The sequence below is a fragment of the Pleuronectes platessa genome, chromosome 19, assembly GCF_947347685.1.
Source record: "Pleuronectes platessa chromosome 19, fPlePla1.1, whole genome shotgun sequence".
NCBI classification, from domain to species: Eukaryota; Metazoa; Chordata; class Actinopteri; order Pleuronectiformes; family Pleuronectidae; genus Pleuronectes; species Pleuronectes platessa.
The window spans coordinates 20,257,336-20,277,680 of record NC_070644.1 but is presented as its reverse complement, the minus strand read 5'-3'; the positions used below and the strand labels follow the sequence as shown (position 1 = coordinate 20,277,680).

At 42.7% G+C, this 20,345-nt stretch overlaps 1 protein-coding gene across 1 annotated transcript in view; it reads left to right on the top strand.

Moving 5' to 3' along the window:
- LOC128425199 (WD repeat-containing protein 7) overlaps positions 1 to 18,259 on the top strand; it is a 61,137-nt gene extending 42,878 nt beyond the window's left edge. The window contains exons 24-30 of the mRNA XM_053411731.1: positions 5,014 to 5,200; positions 9,189 to 9,306; positions 9,424 to 9,573; positions 9,659 to 9,741; positions 10,249 to 10,348; positions 14,325 to 14,429; positions 15,973 to 18,259. Coding sequence (XP_053267706.1) covers positions 5,014 to 5,200; positions 9,189 to 9,306; positions 9,424 to 9,573; positions 9,659 to 9,741; positions 10,249 to 10,348; positions 14,325 to 14,429; positions 15,973 to 16,176 — 947 coding nt within the window. The 3' untranslated portion in view covers positions 16,177 to 18,259. The remainder of the gene's footprint in view (positions 1 to 5,013; positions 5,201 to 9,188; positions 9,307 to 9,423; positions 9,574 to 9,658; positions 9,742 to 10,248; positions 10,349 to 14,324; positions 14,430 to 15,972) is intronic.
- Positions 18,260 to 20,345: the final 2,086 nt, after the last annotated feature.

Below are 20,345 nucleotides of genomic sequence, written 5' to 3'. Positions count from 1 at the left end.
AATGTCATAAACCTTGGAATGAGTTAAGATCCAGATTTGATAAACACAGCACATGGCTGCTTGTTGTTAGTTGTGTTCGACGTTGTTTTTAAAGTTGTGTTCATCAAACTCTCGGAACGACACAAACCTGTTATAATAATAATTACTTTTTCAAACCCGGTTTGTGAAATCTGATTATTTTCGATAATCCAGGTCCTACAGAGACAATCCAGAGCTTTAAATTGATCTGTAAATTATTTCCCATCATATTGTATTAAGGGATGTTATGAAGATATCCCTCTCGAAATCATTCTTTGTTCAAACGTGCATTTAATGTGCATTTCTTCATCCTACAGGACAATAGACACAATCTGAAGCTTGTTTAGGTCTAAAAATCACTCATGATCTTATGGTTGAAATGACATCATCCCTATGAAATACCATTATTTCAATAACATCAGGGTTTACTCGCCTCTCTGATGCTTCTCATTCCCTTTAAGGTTGGAAACTTTAGGATTTTGAGGCTTTAACAACATCAGCTCACTTCCCTCAGCCTGGAAGCAGCTGAGCTCCCGTCCCCTCACACAGATATTGTGTTTCTGGTTTGATCAAGCGAGCGGAGCTGTTGTTGTCGTCAGTCTTCACTAATTGAAGTGAAGGGTTTGCTCCTGTGACCGACCTCATTGAGTTAGTGAACCTTTTAAAGGTTTTATTACTTAAGCTCAAACAGACAATTACAGATGGCTGTAAAAGGCGTGTGGTGGTGGGGGGGGGACATTCTTTATGTCGTCTGCTCTTTGTCTCTCTCGCTTCTTTGGCTGTTTTCATTCCCCCCCCCTTCCTCCACTTTCCCTCCTTCTCTTCTTTTTCGCTCCGTTCTTTTGTCTGCTCTCGTACAGTTTGTTGTTTTTCTCTCCCTCCCTCTTCTCAATCTACCCCCTCTCCTCTCGCTATTATGAAATTGAAAGATGGATCGGTGTTGTTGGCATACAGCGCGGCGTGTGATGAATGAGAGCTGTCCACCCGGAGAGAGGGGAGGGTACAGTAGTCTATACAGCCAAGTATAGATTGATGTTTTCATATCGCGAGCAGGGAAATGGAGGGGAGATGGAGGGGGAGATTGAGCCTAAGGATGGAGGGAATGTAAGAAGGACAGGTGATGACAGAGGGACGGGAGGATGTGGACGGACAGGATGGAACTCTACATCGGGAGGAAGCCGTCCTGGGACAGTAAATGCAAAAGACCTCCAGTTCCTTCGAGGCCCATTTACCCAATGGTGGCATTTTAACACATTGAAGAGAGCTGATTGGAAATTAAGATTTATTTTGTTTCATTGAAGCTTCGTCAAGGAGTCGATGAAACAACACAACACACTCTGCTGTAGCGTAAATTGGAAACAACACAACACCACACTGGATTGAGTAAATCCTGCAGATCATGAAGGATGTGAGTTCACAGGAAGTTTCTGTGAAGTGGAGATTCTAATTATCCTAAAACTAATAAACCAAACAAACGTCATCACTGTATCTCAGTCACGTTGTCCTTATTGTCTTGAATTGGCTCCATCAGTTTATCATTTTGTGCTCAATAATCAATCAGTAGTTCAGCGAAATGCAAATTAATTATCATTTTCTGTTCCTGGTAATTTGCTCAGATTATTAAACTTGGGAAGGAAACTTGTCTAGAGTCATATTAATACTTTTTTAGCTTTCAATTGGCTTGATATATATATATATATATATATATATATATTTTAGCCCACATTTGTTGATGTACAATTAACGATTAGTTGTATTTACTTGTCGTTACAGTAGCTTAATCTTAGGACGTCCATTGATTGGCTGAATAAACTTGCCAAATATAAATATAAATGCTAAATACCATATGAGATATTTGAGTACTACTCACCTCTTGTCGAATGTGTTTAAGATGTTGTTAGCTTGGTGACATAGCAACGACCCACACGTTCATGCTAGTTAGCCAAAAACATGCTACCTAACCGGAACAAGAGGTAGCATAACTAGCCAGCGTGCTACGTGCTAGTTGCCAGGTTGTGGTTGACAGGAATTCTTAATACATATTGTAATTGATAACCAAATACAGCTACTTTTACCCTTATATAAGAAGTAGTGCTATATATTATTATATGTTATAGTTAGGTTTGCACTCACCCACTCAGGCTCTTCTCCTCCCTCTTCTTTGAAACGTGGTTCCCTCTCTCGGCAGCCGGTCTGATCCGGCTCTCATCCACTAACCAAGTCCCGGATATTGATTTACCTTCAACTTTCATTTAAGCTCCGAGAAAGAGAGCGAGAGAACGAGGGGGAAGGAAAGGAAGGAGCAGGCGAAGTAGCGAGTCGGTTAGCGGTCGACCCGGCTCGCTAAAAATCAGACGTCACCAATCTGTCACCATTTCACACCCTCACCTTCCCTCCGTTGTTCCCACCTCACTCGCCCCCCCCCCCCCCCATCCTCCCCCAGCCTTAATCACCCTCCCTGTGTTAATGCGACATGTTTACTGCTCTAACTAACAGCTCATTATGGCCGACTGATGCTTCGTCAATAGCTATCGGTTCGTTTGGCCCCGGCCGGCCTTTAAACAAAGATGTCCGCCGTGAGAGATGGACCGCAGTCCGGGACCTCGCTCACTTCCTGCTCGAAAACCAAGAGGGGAGGGGCCGTAAATTTGAATCTCGATCTAGCCAATTACAGGGCTGATTGTTAACGGCTATTTTTAATTGTCCAGGTGAAATTATTAGGAGGGGTTTACGATTTAGCCCAAATCAAGTTCATTACACACACACACACACACACACACACATACTCACATACACACGCACATACACACACCTGCCCCCACACACACACACACACACACCTGCCCACACACAGTCACTGTCACTGATGAACTTTGACCTCCTGACCCCTAAAGCCCATTTTGTGTTCCCCTGCTCACCGTGTTGGTTTAATTTAGACTCGTGACCTTTGTCCCTCATTAATATTCATAAGTCATTTAAAAAAGCAAATACAGAAATGAAACCTGAAACAAAACAGAACAGTGTTAAAATAAATTGTGTTTAAAGCGTCAGTGCTGTTGAGGTTAAAGTAAAAATGACTTAAAATCATAGGACAGTATATTATATGATTTATGAAAAGGTTGAAAAACACATGATAAAAATCAATCAAGCACTTATTGTTTTGTTCTCTCTGATAATTAATGTAAATCTCAGTATATTTGATAGTAAACAGGACTGGGGGGAGAAATCGTGACGTGTAATAGATTTCTGTGTGGTCGTGATGATTTGTAATAATCATTAGCTGAAGGTCAAAGTTCATTAAAGCCCACAGCTGATATTTATAGTCCAGTGTTTCGTGTCTATTGACGCACGAAACAAAAACATGATTGATTTCACCTCTCGCTGCTGTTTGTTTACCTGGTGTTGATCACAGGCCGGGGGTCAGAGTTCATCACCCTGTCACCGAGTCGGTCACAACACGCTAACAACACGCTAACAACATGCCTCATCTGCATGTTTCTCTCTCTGACAGCAGCACGAGCTCCTCTTTACTTTCTGTCTTTCAGTTTGAATCCAGTTAGCCGTCTGTCGCAGCTCGTACATATAACGACAATGTGAAGCTGCTGATACAGTTAACCTCCACCGATATCTCTCATAGGCTGCGTGTGCTCACGTAAACCAATAAGGAAGCGGGTTGGCCATTTAAGGCGGGCCGATGATAAAATGCCAGAAGAGCCTGATGATGAGATTATGTGTGTGTCTGGAGGCTGGAAGAGCTTCAGAGCCGCCACAGGATCATATAGACTGAAAGTAAAGGATCCGTATTATATTATATCACATGTTCCTTCATATTATGTATGTTTAACATTTAGATGTAAAGTGAAAATACAGTGAAGGGAATCGATCTGCGAGTGGATCCAGGCGGTAAAACACAAGAGCCTCCTGATGCTAAAGTAGAAACAACATAACCATATAATGAAATCATATTTTTTTTTTAAGTAAATGTCTGAACTTCCTGTGAGAAGCATCTTTTCTGTTCACATTTGGAAATCCAGATTTTCACATATTATCACATCTGCTTCTGTCTGTGTTTCACTGACGTTATCTCTGAGCAGCACTTTGTGAGGAATCTGCTAAAAGCTCTGGACGTCAGGCTGCTGTGGGTGAGACTGGCAGAGACACACAGGCCTGCTGGGGGGGGGGCATGAGTGTGTGTGTGTGTGTGTGTGTGCGTGTGCTGGGACGATGGGGGATGTTATTGAGGGATGGGGGATATTTTCTGGAGTCTTAATGGTCAGTCTGTCCCCACAGAGACTGGCTCAAATGTCAGGTCAGCTCTGAAGTGACCTCCCTCCCGCTGCCTCTCCATATCCTGTGTGTGTGTGTGTGTGTGTGTGTGTGTATATATATATGTGTGTGTGTGAGTGTTTGTGTGTGTGCGTGTGTTACATCATTTTTATCGGAGCCTCATTTTAAACATTAGGATTTATTACTTTTCTATATGAGCTGATACGATTTCTTCATAGAAAATATATTTATTTCTTTAATAGCTTTCTTGCTGCCATGAGGGGGGGGGGACGGACCGAAGCTCTATGAAGTTGTGTAGAGCTGATGATGTCTCCGACGTTTCACCATGATCTGTTGTTGGTTCTTTCATATTTCTGCCATAAGAGCTTGACAGTCACGTGTCGGGTCATTGGGTCGACTGAGTCCCAGTCAGGACTCTGGTTATGTTGGGAATACAGATGTGAACTGATTGACAAACAGCTAATTAGACATTGAACAGGAAGGTTTTAGGTCATGAAACTGATGCCGTGTCTAAAGTGTGAACTGTTGTGCACACATCACATATTAATGTCATATTTTCCTCCATGTTATTCACTCCTGCAGAAAACTAATGAAACCACAACTAACAAAATGTAATAAATGTGCCGTAGTGTCACTGGATGGTGTCTGAACCACCACCAGACTCAACCCCCCACAATGCTCTGATCCCACTGGTTCTACTGGTTGCAGGTAAGGCCCTGACCTTCCTGCTGCTGCAGCCCCCCAGCCCCAAGCTGCCCCCCCACAGCACCATCCGCCGCACCGCCATCGACCTGATTGGCCGAGGCTTCACCGTGTGGGAGCCGTACATGGACGTGTCCGCCGTGCTCATGGGACTTCTGGAGCTCTGTGCCGACGCAGAGAAGCAGCTGGCCAAGTGAGTCCCCCCCCCCCCACCACCACCACCACACACACACACACGCACACACACACACACACACACACGTGATGTCACATGTTGCTTTGATTGACACAATTTCATTTTCTATCTCATATTCTGAACCAGGTCTTGGAAATGAATTCTGTCTCAGTAAATAACACATAAGAGGATCAGAGAGAATAAATGTGACAAATCAGATTCTTGTCTGTGGAAGTAAAACAGAAAAAGCTGCTCTGGAGACGCACCTCAGCTTTAATGAGACATCTAACTTATTAGTATTTTTGCCGATAGAACATTCACTGAACTATGAATAAACACGTGAGCAGCTCTTTACTCTTTATTGGCTGTGGCTCGATTACTGCAGGTCACTTTCATAGTTTCAGTGAAATAGCTGCTCCAGCATCACCACAGACCAACAGACCACACGGGCCGGTTCAGTACAGACACTGAGATCAGGCCGGTTCAGTACAGACACTGAGATCAGGCCGGTTCAGTACAGACACTGAAACCAGTGAGAACAGAGCTGGTGTAAAGATCTTTGTGTTAAATACACACTGAACATGTCTCTGCTCAGCAACTGAACTGATTGGTTGGATTTAATGTTTGTGTGCGTTTACTCGATTGTTCAAGCCTCCCTCTCAGATTCCAGTGTACACACACACACACACACACAGACACACACTCTGCAGAAACACTTAGGCAGACACACTGAGTTATGGAAGCCGGGCTGTAATCTGATTGCAGGACATTATGATGATGTAACAATGTCTGCGTTGCTCTGACATGTGAGTCCTGTGTCTGTGTTCATGTGTGTTGGTCTGTGTTCATGTGTGTTGGTCTGTGTTCATGTGTGTTGGTCTGTGTTCATGTGTGTTGGTCTGTGTTCATGTGTGTTGGTCTGTGCTCATGTGTGAAACGCATCTGAACGCTGGATATTACCCATGATCCTCTGCTTCCTGACCCAGAATTCTTCATGTTTGAGAAGTTTCCAGCTGAATATTGGAGATGAATTCTGGTTTATGACCAAACTGACCCGTCGACCTTGTGAAAGCAAAGTTACATTTATTAAAAATAATCACTTGGTTTACATCCGTCACTGTAACTGTTGATCCAGTTTAACCAGTTTAACCAGTTTAACGGCAGCAGACTCACTTTCACTTCCTGGACCATCGGCATCACATCCAGCAGCGAGGGGGGTCAAAGGTCACGGCTGCTTTTATACAATCACAGTGAGGTCGTGGTTAAGGTGAAGCAGCATTTTACACAAGTGAAGGTCACAGGTCACGTAGAGAGGGTAATTCACTGGAGTCTTTTCATGTATGACACAAAGGAGTGTGTGTGTGTCTGCGTGTGTGTTCGTGTGCATGCGTGTGTGTGTGTTGCTGCTGAAATCTAACTGGCCAATATGAGTTGATCCTATTAAGGTTGAAACTGAAGCCGGGGCAGCCTGGTTAAATGAGTATAGATATGTCTGGTGTGTGTTGTGTGTGTGTCTGTGTGTATGTGTGTGTATGTGTGCGTGTTTGGTAGTAGAACTGAAAACAACACAATTTAATCGTAGCAGAAGAACTTGAACAGATGCATAGATAATAAAGTAAGATTTATTTGTATGATATTTGTAAATCTGTAGGAACTCAAATCAAAATGGATGATAACTAACACATGTACACACAGGAAAGTGAAATGTGACAGAACACAAAGATGATATTGGAAACATCACATTTTCTTATTGTTTAATAACTCATTACTGTCTCATGCCCATCAGTGTTTTACAGACAGACAGGATTCAGTAACACACACACACACACACACACACACACACACACACACACACACACACACATTTTACCTGCTGGTCATATGTCTGAGTCTGTTTTACATAAACCTAAAGACCTTTAACTTCTTGTGACATCAACCTTCATGAGCAGAAAACACTCGCTGGGATTTGATGCTCAGTGAATTAAGCAGTTGATAAACAGCTGATTTTTATATTTTGAACCAATCAGACGATCGATCAGTGAAACGTTCAGTCTGCTTCTCTGCAGCCGAGCACCGAGCAAACCAGTGACTCTAAACAGGCAGCACTGGTTTCTGTGCAGCAGCGGCTCTTCATCACGTGACGTTACACAGTCCTCCCTCACACACAGAAATCAATACCTCCAATCCTGAGTGTGCGTGTGTGAGAGTGTGTGTGTGCGTGAGAGTGTGTGTGTGGGTGTTGGTATTGACTGGATAATGTCAGCGTGATATTGGCTGTGAATGCAGTCATGTTGCCAGGTTCACACACTTAACCCTACGTGTGTGTGTGTGTCTGTGTGTGTCTGTGTGTGTGTGTGTGTGTTTATTTTGTGTTGCTCTACAGACAGATAGTGCTGCATTTAAAGACTGAATCATAAGTTAATATTAAGTTTATAGAAAATTCAATGATGATAATTGATAATTGACGTAACAACATCGAACGTTTCCAGACTGGATGAAGGCTTCGGTCTGAACTCTGCTTTAAACACAATGTGCTGTTTGTAGAGCTGTAATTTATGTATAATGTATAGATCATAGATTATAGATAATTTATTAACCTGTACTGGAGTTTACGTTTACACTAATGTGATCTAATCCAAGTGCTCCGACCATGAAGTCTTCATCTATGACTGTAAAAAAACTCTGAGGCCGTATGTTCTAGAAAAAATTGATTTATTAGTTATTTTAATTAATAAAACAGCTTTTAGACCAGAGCCGAGGTCCAGGTAGTTTCAGGACCTGTGGCTTTACTGGTGCTCAAGACATTTTCTGGGTCTTTTCCTGCAGCCGACAGTAAAACGTCAGTGAAGCTTCCCAGTGAGTGAGTTGATGAGTAAAATATCCAAAAAATTGGGTCCTGATATTTTCTGTAGTTCATGCCTGAAAACAGTATGTGAGTGTGGGTCTGTGAGTGTGTGTGTGTGTGTGTGAGAGTGTGTGTGTGTGTGAGAGTGTGAGACTCTAATGATAATCCAGATTATTTCATTACATTCTAAATGTTGCCCATTAACCTCGGTGCTTCCCAGTACAATTAGCTCCCTGCTCTCCTGCTGCCTTATATCAACACGGTGACTGTTTCCAATTACAGCCGCCTCTCTAAATGAAATTAAACATTTCAATATTGCTGATATATTGCCAATATATTACCAGTATTAATTACACAATCTGTAGCTGTGATCTGTAATCAGAGGAGATGAATCGTGCAGCTCGGCCGCTCGCCCATCACTTCCCCCCCCCCTCCCAAGAGTCATTTGTTAACAAGGTGGCCTTGCTCGGCCGCTCTCTTTCTCTCTCTCCTCCTCACACACACACACACGCACAGACACACACACTCAGAGGGGTGTGGGGCCAGCTGTTAGGGTGTGTGTGTCTAATTCTTGTTGCATTGTGGGAGTCCATTATGCTGTCGTCTGGTGAATGGCTCCCATTGACTCGGCCTTGACATTATAAGCTTCCCGCTAATCTCTTCACTCCATATATTAGTAAGGCTCCATCTCTCTCTCTCTCTCTCTCTCTCTCTCTCTCTCTCTCTCTCTCTCTCCGCCTAGCTTCTCACTATTATCTAATTTTCTTTCTCTCGCGCTGAAATTATTTATTTAAATGTCGTTTTTTTCTACAATTGCTATTTTGTTATATATCGGTATAAGGATTAATATGGTGATTTTCTTTTCTTTGTCTTATTATCAATCCATCCCAAGAAAAATGTGCAACGCAGCGATTAATGCACATGTAATTAAAACGTGATTTATATAAATCTTATTCTATTCTTTTCTAAAATGATAAAAAATCCATCAGTTATTGACACAGCTCCATGTTCCTTCATTACTGTGAACACAATCCACAGATCCTCACATCCACATGTAAAGACTCAGTTTATTGAAACATATTAAAGCTTAAACATGTGTTATCCGTTGTTTGTGTATTTTGTGATTTATTAATAACAATGTTCTCATTTCTCTCTCCACAGCATCACGATGGGTTTGCCTCTCAACCCGCCGGCGGACTCCGCTCGCTCTTCTCGCCACGCCCTCTCTCTCATCGCCACTGCCCGGCCGCCCGCCTTCATCACCACTATTGCACGAGAGGTGAGACTTCAAACAAACATCAGACGTGTCGGCATAATCGATTCCATGTTCCCTGTTTTTCATGTTCATGCATCGCTCCCCAGTGATAAATGATATTTGAATGTGTCTGTGGATCAGGTCCACCGGTACAACGCAGCCCAGGCCAACTCTCAGTCGCAGCAGAACGTTCACACCACCACTCTGACCCGAGCCAAGACCGAGATCCTGCGAGTCATCGACATCCTGGTAGAGAAGATGCCGGGAGACGTGGTGGATCTGCTGGTCGAGGTGAACACACACAACCTCTCACGTCAAGTCACCGATCAGATCATCAGAAGAAGAAGAAGATCTAATGTCTGCTCCTCTTCCTCAGGTGATGGACATCATCATGTACTGCATCGAAAGTTCTCTGGTGAAGAAGAAAGGTCTGCAGGAGTGTTTCCCTGCGATATGCAAGTAAGTGGGTGTTAACAACCCTCCCCACGCACGTCCTTACAAGGTCAGTTGGGCGGTGACTTGGGGAGGAGTTAAGGCAAGTTGACCCCAGGCTGATGTTAGAGGTCAGAGGTCAACTGACTGGGTGACAGATATCAGCCTGAGGGCAACTCAATCTGTTTATGAATGTGTGAATAGATTACTGTCGTGTGTGTTTGTGTCCTTCCTTCACTTCCTGGCAGATAAAGAAATAAAGAAAGAAATGCAGGTGTATAGAGGATGGACAGTAAATACGTGGTCCAAACATGCTCGCCCCCTGGTGGCCGGCTGCAGTAAACCCTGCGTCCACGCTTCACTTTGTAACGACAGGAGGAAGTGGAGACGTGTTGTCCATCTTTAGATCCAGTCTAGAGAATGAAGTGTTTAAACAGTGTTGACAGGAAGTGGCTGAGATCTTTCTTTGCTGATTTTCTGGCTGCTCCATGTTGAAGTGTGGTTCTCTCTCTCTCCCCCCCCCCCCCCCCCCAGGTTCTACATGGTCGGTTACTGTGACCGCAGCCACCGCATCGCTGTCGGAGCTCGACAGGGCTCGGTGGCGCTCTACGATGTTCGGACGGGAAAATGTCAGGTTCGTCCAAAACTCCACGCTGCACGTCTCCTCAGCTCTGTTGTTCAATCAAGTCCAGCTCTCCCTCCTCACACCTCCATCCATCATCCATCCATCATCCATCCATCTCTTTATCCATCCATCCATATCCTTTACTTTACATCTTTCTTGCATTGTTGTAAAATGACACATTGTCCTTTTAATGATGATAATTATAATTATTATTTTTTTAACTTTCTCCTGTGGGAGGAGAGCCGAGGGAGAAAAGAGAGGGAACGATGGGAGATGGGGGGTGGGGGGGGGTGAGAGAGGAGGAGAAACGACAGGAGGAAGGAGGAGTTTTGTTGCTATCACTTATTTTCTTTCCCTCAATCGTTGATTAACGATGAAGTGATGAGTCTCTTAATCACGCTTCTGTCTTTGCACACTTTTACGTTTGATTGTGTGTGTGTGTGATTGTGCAGTGGGTGTGTGTGTGTGTTGGTAATTTGCTGTGTATTGATTTGCAGTAACCTGAGCAGTCTAGCTTGTTGGGGGGGGGGGGGGGGGGTCATTTATATCTGATAACTGCACTGGCCCCTGTTCAGCCAACATCTCGTGTGTTTACGTTTGTGTTCACGACATAAAGACAGGAGACGTTTTCCCTTTGTGTGTTTTATTTGAAGTAATTAACATTTAATAGATGAAGCCTTTGTGGGAATTGTGTGTGTGCGTGTGTGTGTTTCCTCACTAATGCAAGCTAAAGCTTTATTCTCTTTATAGGAATGTGTATCTTTCAGGTTTCATTATCTCTGATACTTCTTATTGAGTCTGGAGTTTATTTGTTATATAATGTTTTAATGTCCCAAAAGTGAAGCCAAATCATCTGGATCGCCCCCTGGTGGCTGGCTGCAGTACAGGTCATAAACCCCGCCTCCTCCACGTTAGCAGATGGGACATAGGTTTTAACACATTTGTGGAATTTGTCAAACCACTTCAGGAAGTTTGGGATAAATAACAACAAGCTTTTCTTATTACAAAAATATTTTCACTTCCAGTGTTTTATATTTTCATGAGATCACTGGTCCCAGATGCTCAGTTCACAGAAAAACAAAAAATAAATAAATGATTTGATTTGTGAAATCAGAGAAAAGAGGAGGAAGGAAAAAGAGTGAATGAGGAAAGAAAGAAGAGAAGAGCTGCAGGAGGGATGAAGGGTTGAAAAGAGCAACATGGAGATAAAGTGATAACTAAGGAAGGAAGTGAAGAAAGAATCAGGAGGAGATGAAGGAAAAGATGACGTGAGAGTTTTTACTCATAATCTGTGTGTTAGTCTGTGTGTGTGTGGGGGGGTGTGTGTGTTAGTGCGTGTATATGTGTGTGTGTGTGTGTGTGTGTGTGTGTGTCCGTGTGTGTGTGTGTCCATCTAACCGTAGCTAGCTTGTCCCTGCATGACCATCTGCCACAGCTTTGATCAGCCTCCGTGAACAGTCCTTTGTCAGCTGCATTACTCAGTGTGTGGGGTTGTGTGTGTGTGTGGGGTTGTGTGTGTGGGGTTGTGTGTGTGTGTGTGTCCAGCTGCTTGCTCGGCTTCTTTAACAGACTCCACTAATTGAACACAAAGAAACAATCTGAATGATCTTTCTCTCCGTCTGCATCTGTTTCTTTCTGAGTCCGGAGGAGACGTCGGGAGCTGGAGGTGCCGCCTCACACCTCCCACTCCGAGCCTCCACATCCCATAATGAGCCGAGCCAGTGGCGCTCTGACAGTAGAGCTGATATGGATTCATAGGGGCTGACACAGATAGATCGGACAATATTAAAACTAGCGTCTCTTAGTGGAATTCATCTCTTCAACCAACTGACTCACAGTCAGTGATGTCAGTTGTTTTCTCATGTAGCTCCTTCATCTCCGTCTGTTGTTGTCGGCTTGTCGCGGTGGACGTGGCTCGGTGACGTCGGACGCACCTGAGACGGCGTCAGGGCTCAACCAATCACGTTAGAGTTGAAAATCAATACCTATTGGCTGTAATTAACAGTGGGAGTGTCTGCAACAGCCAATCAAAGAGCAGCCTCAGCTCCTCCTGGTCGTCAAAACTTTCAGGACCCACATTCGCCTCCATGTGGGCGGGGCCTCGCAACAGGAAGTGGACTTATTTAAACAGAAATTAACCAAATACAGTTATTTAACAGTTTAGTGCCCGAAGTCGCGTTCGTTCAACCAGGAAAATATTATTATGAGGTGGAGCTTGAGAGCTGTCAATCATGGGGGATGGGAACAAAATGGGATAAGCCTTCTGTGACGTGCATACACACACACACACACACACACACACACACACACACACAGTCCCCAGGCGCCAGGTGTAGTGAAGTACAGAGTGCTGCTGTAAATGGTTTCAGTTTGCTTCACTGCTCTCTGATAGGCTGATTGATTTGGTATTCAGTCCACCGTGACACACACACACACACACTCACTCACTAACACACACTCACTAACACTCATCATAATATATATGAAATCATTAATATTTGAATCACATTAAATGGTTCCACTCGTCTTTGTGTTGAATCTTTCAGACCTGCGATCTGATTGGACGAGAGCGTATCGTTAATTTCTTCAGATTTAGTTTTTAATTTTAAATCTTTGGCTCCAGTTGCTGCCTCTCATTTCATTTCTCAGCCTTATGTAAGTTTTGTGCTGATTTAACATTAAAAGTTTCCACTTCATAAACATTAATTAAGTCCCGCCCACAGAGCAGAGGCAGGAGCTCTGATTGGCCAGAGGCTGCAGGTCAGAGTGTGTTTTTGTGTTTGAAGGTTTTAACAATAACTACAGTTAGAAAAAATTTATTAAAGAAATGTTTTTGTAAGGTATGTTTTAATTTTTAGATGAATTTGGACAATAAGGTTCTTCAGTTGTGGAGATTTTGAAAAATAGAAAATGTTTTCTGGTTTGATGAATATTTGCCGACAGACAGTTTTCTCCTCTTCGCTCTGATCACTGACCACTGGTGGTGTTAATGGGATTAGGAGAAGCTACTGGAGGAGAACTGGTGACGGGGGGGAACACTGGAAGGTGAAAGAAATCAAAATGAAGGGATTCATTAGGAGAGAGATGAAGGAAAGAGGTGAAGGAGCCGGAGAGATTATTTTTATTCTGCTGGAATCTAATCGTGTTTCCAGCAAAGAAAGAAAAGAAGAGAACGAATTAAAAAGATGAGATTTTTTATTTCATTGCATTATTAGTTTTTTTCTGCTTTAATCGTGGCAGACGGTTATTATCTCAGGGTCTGAGCGCCTGAGGCGACGCGTCTTAATCTCATCTGGAGGTGAGAGTTTGTAAAGCCAGTCGCAGGCGGAGGCGGGGGGGTGGGGTGGGGGGGTGGGGGGGCGGTTATTGCCTCACACACCGTGCATCTGGTGGGACGGTTTATTGCGTTACACGTGGCGCGGCGTCGCTTGATTCTGTCCCCAGAGTTCTGCAGGCGAATGGCAGCATATGTTGGAGCAGAAGCTGCCCCCCCCCCCCCCCCCCCCACCACCACCCCCCCCGCTGATGGAGTTAACTCCACCAAACCAAACACTCACTGTCCGGGGGAATCCGGGCGGCGCCGCGGAAAAATGAGTCTTTTTCTGAGGCGGCGTTAAAACGTTTCGACGAAGAGGAAAGTTTGTTCTTCATCACGTCTCAGCAGAGAAACAGCTGCTGGAGGAAGTGAACCTGATTTAATCAACTGACGACATCGTGTCAGTGTTGAGCTGCACACGAGATAAACACGGGATCCATTCAAAGTTGTTTCATCCATTTTTGATTCTCTTAATAGCTGCTCCCATGTGTTGAATATGATTTTATGGTGAATGAACATGTTTGCGTCACATCAGACTTTGTGAGCAGGAAACTTCAGTCGTCTTCTTCCTCATCAGTTTATCTTCTTCTCTGTGTTTGACGTAAAAACAGATTTCTGTTACGAATACAAAGAAATATTAATATTAATAATAATGTTTTCTCTCTGCAGAACATCCACGGTCATAAAGGTCCAATCACATCCGTGTCCTTCGCCCCTGACGGACGCTACCTAGCAACCTACTCTAACGCCGACAGCCACATCTCCTTCTGGCAGGTGAACAACACACACACACAAACACACACACACACACACACACACACACACACACACACACACACAGATATTCATCTCTCATTTATTGGTCAATACTTCATTTCTCTGTCAGAAATAGTTTTAAAGTTAATATCTTTATAGCAGCAGTGAAACTGAGACTCAGTCGCCAACAACTTATTTTTAAACATAAAAATGAGGAACTTCTCATTTGACTTATTGAATTATTCAAATTTTTCTATAGATTTCTTATAAATTATTAATAAATTAATTTATAAAACCTGAAGTGTAACTCAGAGGAATGTGAGCGTGGACGTCTCCAGACAGCACAGACAGCACAGACAGTCAACACAGACAGACATGTTCTTCTTATCTTCTTCCCAGAACTGTTATTTTGAATGAAAGGTCTTTACGACCTCTGACACGACTGTCTGCCGACACACACACACACACACACACACACACACACACACACTAATGGCATTACTGTAAGCATAAACCGCTGCTGCTGCGCCGGCAGGACGGCTGCTGTGGTAATGAGCTGGCAGACGCTGTGTCGGTTTGTGTGTGTGTGTGAGTGTGTGTGAGTGTCTGTGTGTGTTTGTGTGTGTTTGTGTCGGTGTGTGTGTGAGGGAGGGGCAGCGTCGTCTCAGGAAACGATAGAGTTTCTACTGGCTGTGTTTTTCCTACACACACACACACACACACACACACACACACACACACACACACACACACACACACACACACACTCTCTCTGGCTGTGTCCAGTTTCAGGCTCTGACTTCTTGATGCAGTGACTGAACTCACATTTTAAAAGAAGTTCCTCTTCAGGTTGATAAAGTTGATCAGTGTTGATTGTAAAATGTTTAAATGATGTGATGTTAGAAACACATCACTGACCTCAGCTCCTTGCTCTCCACTGCTAGCTGCTAGCTGCTAGTCGCTAGCCACTAGCTGCTAGTGGCTAGCAACTAGTGGCTAACAGCTAGCTGCTAGTGGCTAGTGGCTTTTAACATTTTAACATCAACTCACATTTTAAAAGAGACAAGTTCATCTTCAGGTTGATAAAGTTGATCAGTGTTGATTGTAAAATGTTTAAATGATCTGATGTTAGAAACACATCACTGTCCTCAGCTCCTTGCTCTCCGCTGCTAGCCTTTAGCTGCTAGCCGTTAGCCACTAGCAGCTAGACACTAGCCACTAGCAGCTAGACACTAGCCACTAGCAGCTAGACACTAGCCACTATCTGCTAGCCACTAGCCACTAGCAGCTAGCCACTATCTGCTAGCCACTAGCCACTAGCCGCTAGCCGCTAGTCGCTCAGAGTCTGAACTACTGAAGAAGTTTTTCAGTGTCTTCGTTTCTACGAGGATTCATCAGTTCATCACTAAAAGCAAATTCCCAGTAGATGTTTGCGTAATCAGACAGAACCTAAAGCTCCAGGGGTGGGAACATGACCTCCTTGAAGGTGATGAGCTCTTCACCCAGTGGAGGTGATGGTTACTGACCAGTGGACAGAGCCTCATGTTGTGTTGGTCCCCAGATGAACACCAGTCTGCTGGGCAGCATCGGGATGCTGAACTCGGCCCCTCAGCTCCGCTGCATTAAGACTTTCCAGGTTCCTCCGGTGCAGCCGGCGTCCCCGGGCTCCCAGAACCACCTGAAGCTGGCCCGCCTCATCTGGACCTCCAACCGCAACGTGATCCTGATGGCCCACGACGGGAAGGAGCACCGCTTCATGGTCTGAGCCTCGGGTCCGACTCCTTTTACCTTAGTTTTCTTTTCTGAGGCAGAAACAGAAAAGATTCTCTCGTGGTCAATTTCATTTTAGCCCCAAAATGTTAAGAGTGTAAAATGAAGCTGAGGAAGTTTCCACATCTTCATCCAAAGTTCCTCAGACGAGGAACGAAGCAGCTTCAGGACTTGATGACTTCTTCTTCCTGTTAAATTATTTTCCTGAGTGAACTCACTCTCACGTATTTAAAGTTCCTGATTGAATCCACGTTTACATTTTAAACTGCATTGATGTGTTTGGAGTCGTTTGCATCTTCTCCTCATTCCTGTTCCTTCACAAAACTCTTCACCACAAACGTTAGAGTCCCGATCATCACAGCTCGTCAAAGATGATATTAAATTTAACATGTAACTGAGAGGAGTCGATCAGAAAGTGAGACTTGATTTGTTCGAGTTCTTCAGTCTCACTGTTTTCATTCTGTTTCTGTTCGACCACATTTTGGTTCTAAATCTTTTCTCCTCACTTCATTTCTCGTGATGTAAAACGTTTCTGAAGTTTTTTAAATTTGAAGGAAACAGCAGCTGATTTTTTTATTTGCCTCATTTTATCCCTGGCTTCAGTTTTCTTGTTGCTCTGACCTTGAAGAGGTCTCCTCCAGATATGATAGTGTACATATACATTATATATATATATCATCAGAGCTGCTGTGTAATGTAGGCTGGTGTTGATCTTGTACAGTGAGCGTGAATCCCGTTGTGTGTATTTATTGTGGCTAACGTGACGTCTGCCTGGCGCTGAACTCAGATGACTTCTCATCTCATCTGAAACGTTTCCAGTTGTTTTAACTTGTAAAATAAGATTTAACTTATCGATTAAAGTCTTCTTACGATATCAAGAATTCCTCAAAAGATAGAAAAGCAGGAGAAAATTCCATGATTAAAGAAAACCAACTCTCTTTAGCTTGGCGCTAACACACCCATTACTTCTTATGAGGAATGCTAACCGCTACAGCAGCGTTATGTGTAAAGAGAAACTTTCTTTAGGCTGCGTCTGTAAAACCAGGACGTTGTGTTAACGGGACACATTTTTATTTTAACGTCTGATTGTGCAACTGTTGTAAATGTCACAGAGGAGCTTCTTGCTTTAAAACATTTTATCCCTCAGAGTTTAATGCAGAGATAAAGGAGAATATCAAAGGATATGAATAAAGTTATTTACTGTGTGTTGGACGCACGTCACCTCCACTCCGTCATGTTGCTCCTGTCAGTTTCATCAGAGCCGTCAGAAAGCTTCTCACACGTCACACACCTGGAAACTGCAGCGTGTCAAAGCTTTTCACAACTTCCTCCCCCCCCCGCACACACAGACACACACACACACACACACAGACACACACGTCAAGTCCTCTTTGAGATCTTGATTCCACATTTTCTCCACCGCTCTTCACAGTTTGGGGAGAAATCAGTTTTTGGCAGCGTCTCGGGGGGGGAGGAGGGGGGGGGGGGGTGGGTAAAGGTGAGAAGAGTAGAGCAGGCCGAGGAAGAGCTGGAGAGTAAATAACAAGTGATGAAGATCAGGCTCATCCAGCCAGAAGAACAAGGATCTCCGCTGAAGCTAGAGAAGCGACGTGTCTCTGAAGCTTCATGAGAAACCTGACGTCTGTAAACTGCAGCTTTTTGATTCTTCATATAAAAACAGATCATAACAGGAGAATAATTCTCACAGATGATTTATATAGTTTCTTCCCTTTCTCCTCTCATTTTATTGTGAAGCAGCTTCTTTTCCTCACGTGTGAAAATCAAACCATTTCCTGGTTCGTCAGCTGATTATTCATTTAAATCACCTTCTGTTCATTTCTCAATTTCACACTAAATGTTTCAGAATTGTTCTAATTTTTGTTTTTGATGTGATTCAATATTTATTGTTCCGGAGTAAAAATAGTGTAGATATTTGTGTGCGTGTCTGTGTGCGTGAGTGTGTGTTGCATGTATACAGGCTCTCCACAGTGTAACAGTGCAGGTTGAATCTACTGTGCATCATATTAACAACATGTGTTGCTGTTGTTGACTTTGTGTCTATTAAAGATGAAAACGTGTGTTTGATTCTCCGTCTCCTTTTCTTTAACCTCGACTGAGGCTCAGGGGGTAAAGCGGCTTGTCCACTAACCGGCGGGTCAGAGGTTTGATACCCGAGCATCATTTCCTGTGTGTTCTTCTGAATCCAGAATGAAAACTCTAGATTCCGTCTCGACGAATCCGAACGGACATTTGAAGAGATGAAGTGACGATGAACTTTCTCCTGTTGTTTAAATTCTCTTCTTCTATGAACATCACGATGAGTTCGAGCAGTTTGATCTCGACTCAGATCAAAGGATCAAAGTCTCACTTCTCTTTCATCTCTTTGGCCTCGTGCGGTTTAAAGACATAAGAGTAAAGTGTGTTGATAATAACTCGAGGTGAGAGATGATTAAAGTTATTAACTCAAGTTATTCACTTTCAACTTCAGGAGGAAAATATATCAAGAGTGAAACAGAAGTTAATCAGAAAGATTCTCAAACTTTTCTTTCTGTTTCAATTAAACCAAAATATCTTGAATTCAAACGTGAACATTAGGATCATTAGAGACCGTGTGAAAATGTCAAGAGATTTAATAACTTATTTTCTCTGAATCTTTATCTTTATTTCTTCTTCTTCTTCTTTATTTCATGTCTTTTGGCCTCGATTGTTTCTTCTTCTGTGGTTTTTGTCGTCGCCTGGATTCGTCCTTCAGGTGAAGAATAAATAAAAGTCTAAAACGCAGCAGGAGGTTCAGACTCCGTTTTATTATTGATCGACGGAGCGAAGCAACAAAACTCTCTCTCTCTCTCTCTCTCTCGTCCATCGGTGTCTTCCTCCTCAAAGACGTCAATTTTTCTTTCTTTCCCACAAATTCATTTTTTGCCTCTGAGCTCGTTCACATCCGTCTAAGTTTAGTCAAACTGTTTTTTAAGTGGTTTTTTTCCAGCTTTTATTTTGAAACTAATCAAACTGTCCTACTTTCCTTTCCTCCCACACTTTTTTTTTTCTAAATCCCTCTGGAGTCAAACTGTTTTGAGTTTTTTTGTTGCCCTGCTGAAAGTTTTGTCGAGATCAGAGAGTCGTGTTGTTCCAGTTTGTGTATTTATCCATTATTGATGTTCCCAAAAGTTGCTGCATCTCGGCTGCGAGCGTTTTCTTTCCTCAAGATAAAAAGATTATCAACAGATCTGCGCGTGTTCACAATCGATGGAATCTCACAGTCGGATGAGAGAAAGTTTTCAGGGGAAAATACACAGAAAAGATTTGATCAGCAAAATGTTCTGAAGCAGGTGAAGCTTCCAACTTTTTAAATATAATAAATTAAATAAAGAGTCAACATGAAGCTTCACGTGTTAGAGATCAAGGGAGAGTTTAGAGACTTTGATTCAATTAATTATTATTTAATTCACTTTATTGCACTGACCCAGTTAAACTGAGTCACACTGAAATCTGTTCAGGTTTTCATGTTCCTGACAAGTTTGGTTTTAATTCAATTATTTGATGATATGAAAACTGTGAACCGTGATGATTGACAGCTGACAAAACATTCATTTGTGAGATATTTAGATATTCTCACTTTTAAATATTTTACCTTTAAATTGATTTTATTATAACTCTAAATACAAAATATTAAAAAGGACTAAAATACAAATTGGTCCACAAATTAAATGTTGAATTTAGAAGCTGTGACAAACTGTCCCTCTGTTACTGCTCCTAATATATTTAATATGTTTGGAAGGTTTATTTAAAACTTGTGAGTTAAACACAGGAAACATTTTTGCTGCCCCAAAATAATAGTAATAATAATAATAAATCTTATTGAAGGGCCCCTTTCACAGACACCTGAGGGCCCCTTACAATAAATCAACAATATATACATGAAAAATCACAAACACCTTCAATACAATGCTACTAATAAGCTATATATGAAATTATATTAATCAATTAATGTTAATCAATGAATATTTAGTATCATTAATGTTTCTATGGTCAAAGTTCAGTAAAGATAGAAAAGATATTGCATCTTCTATAAGATGACGTCTGAGGTTTCATTACAAAACAAACTGTTTTTTAAAATATATAAATATTACGCACAAGTTTTCAAAAAGCTCTTTGTTAAATAAA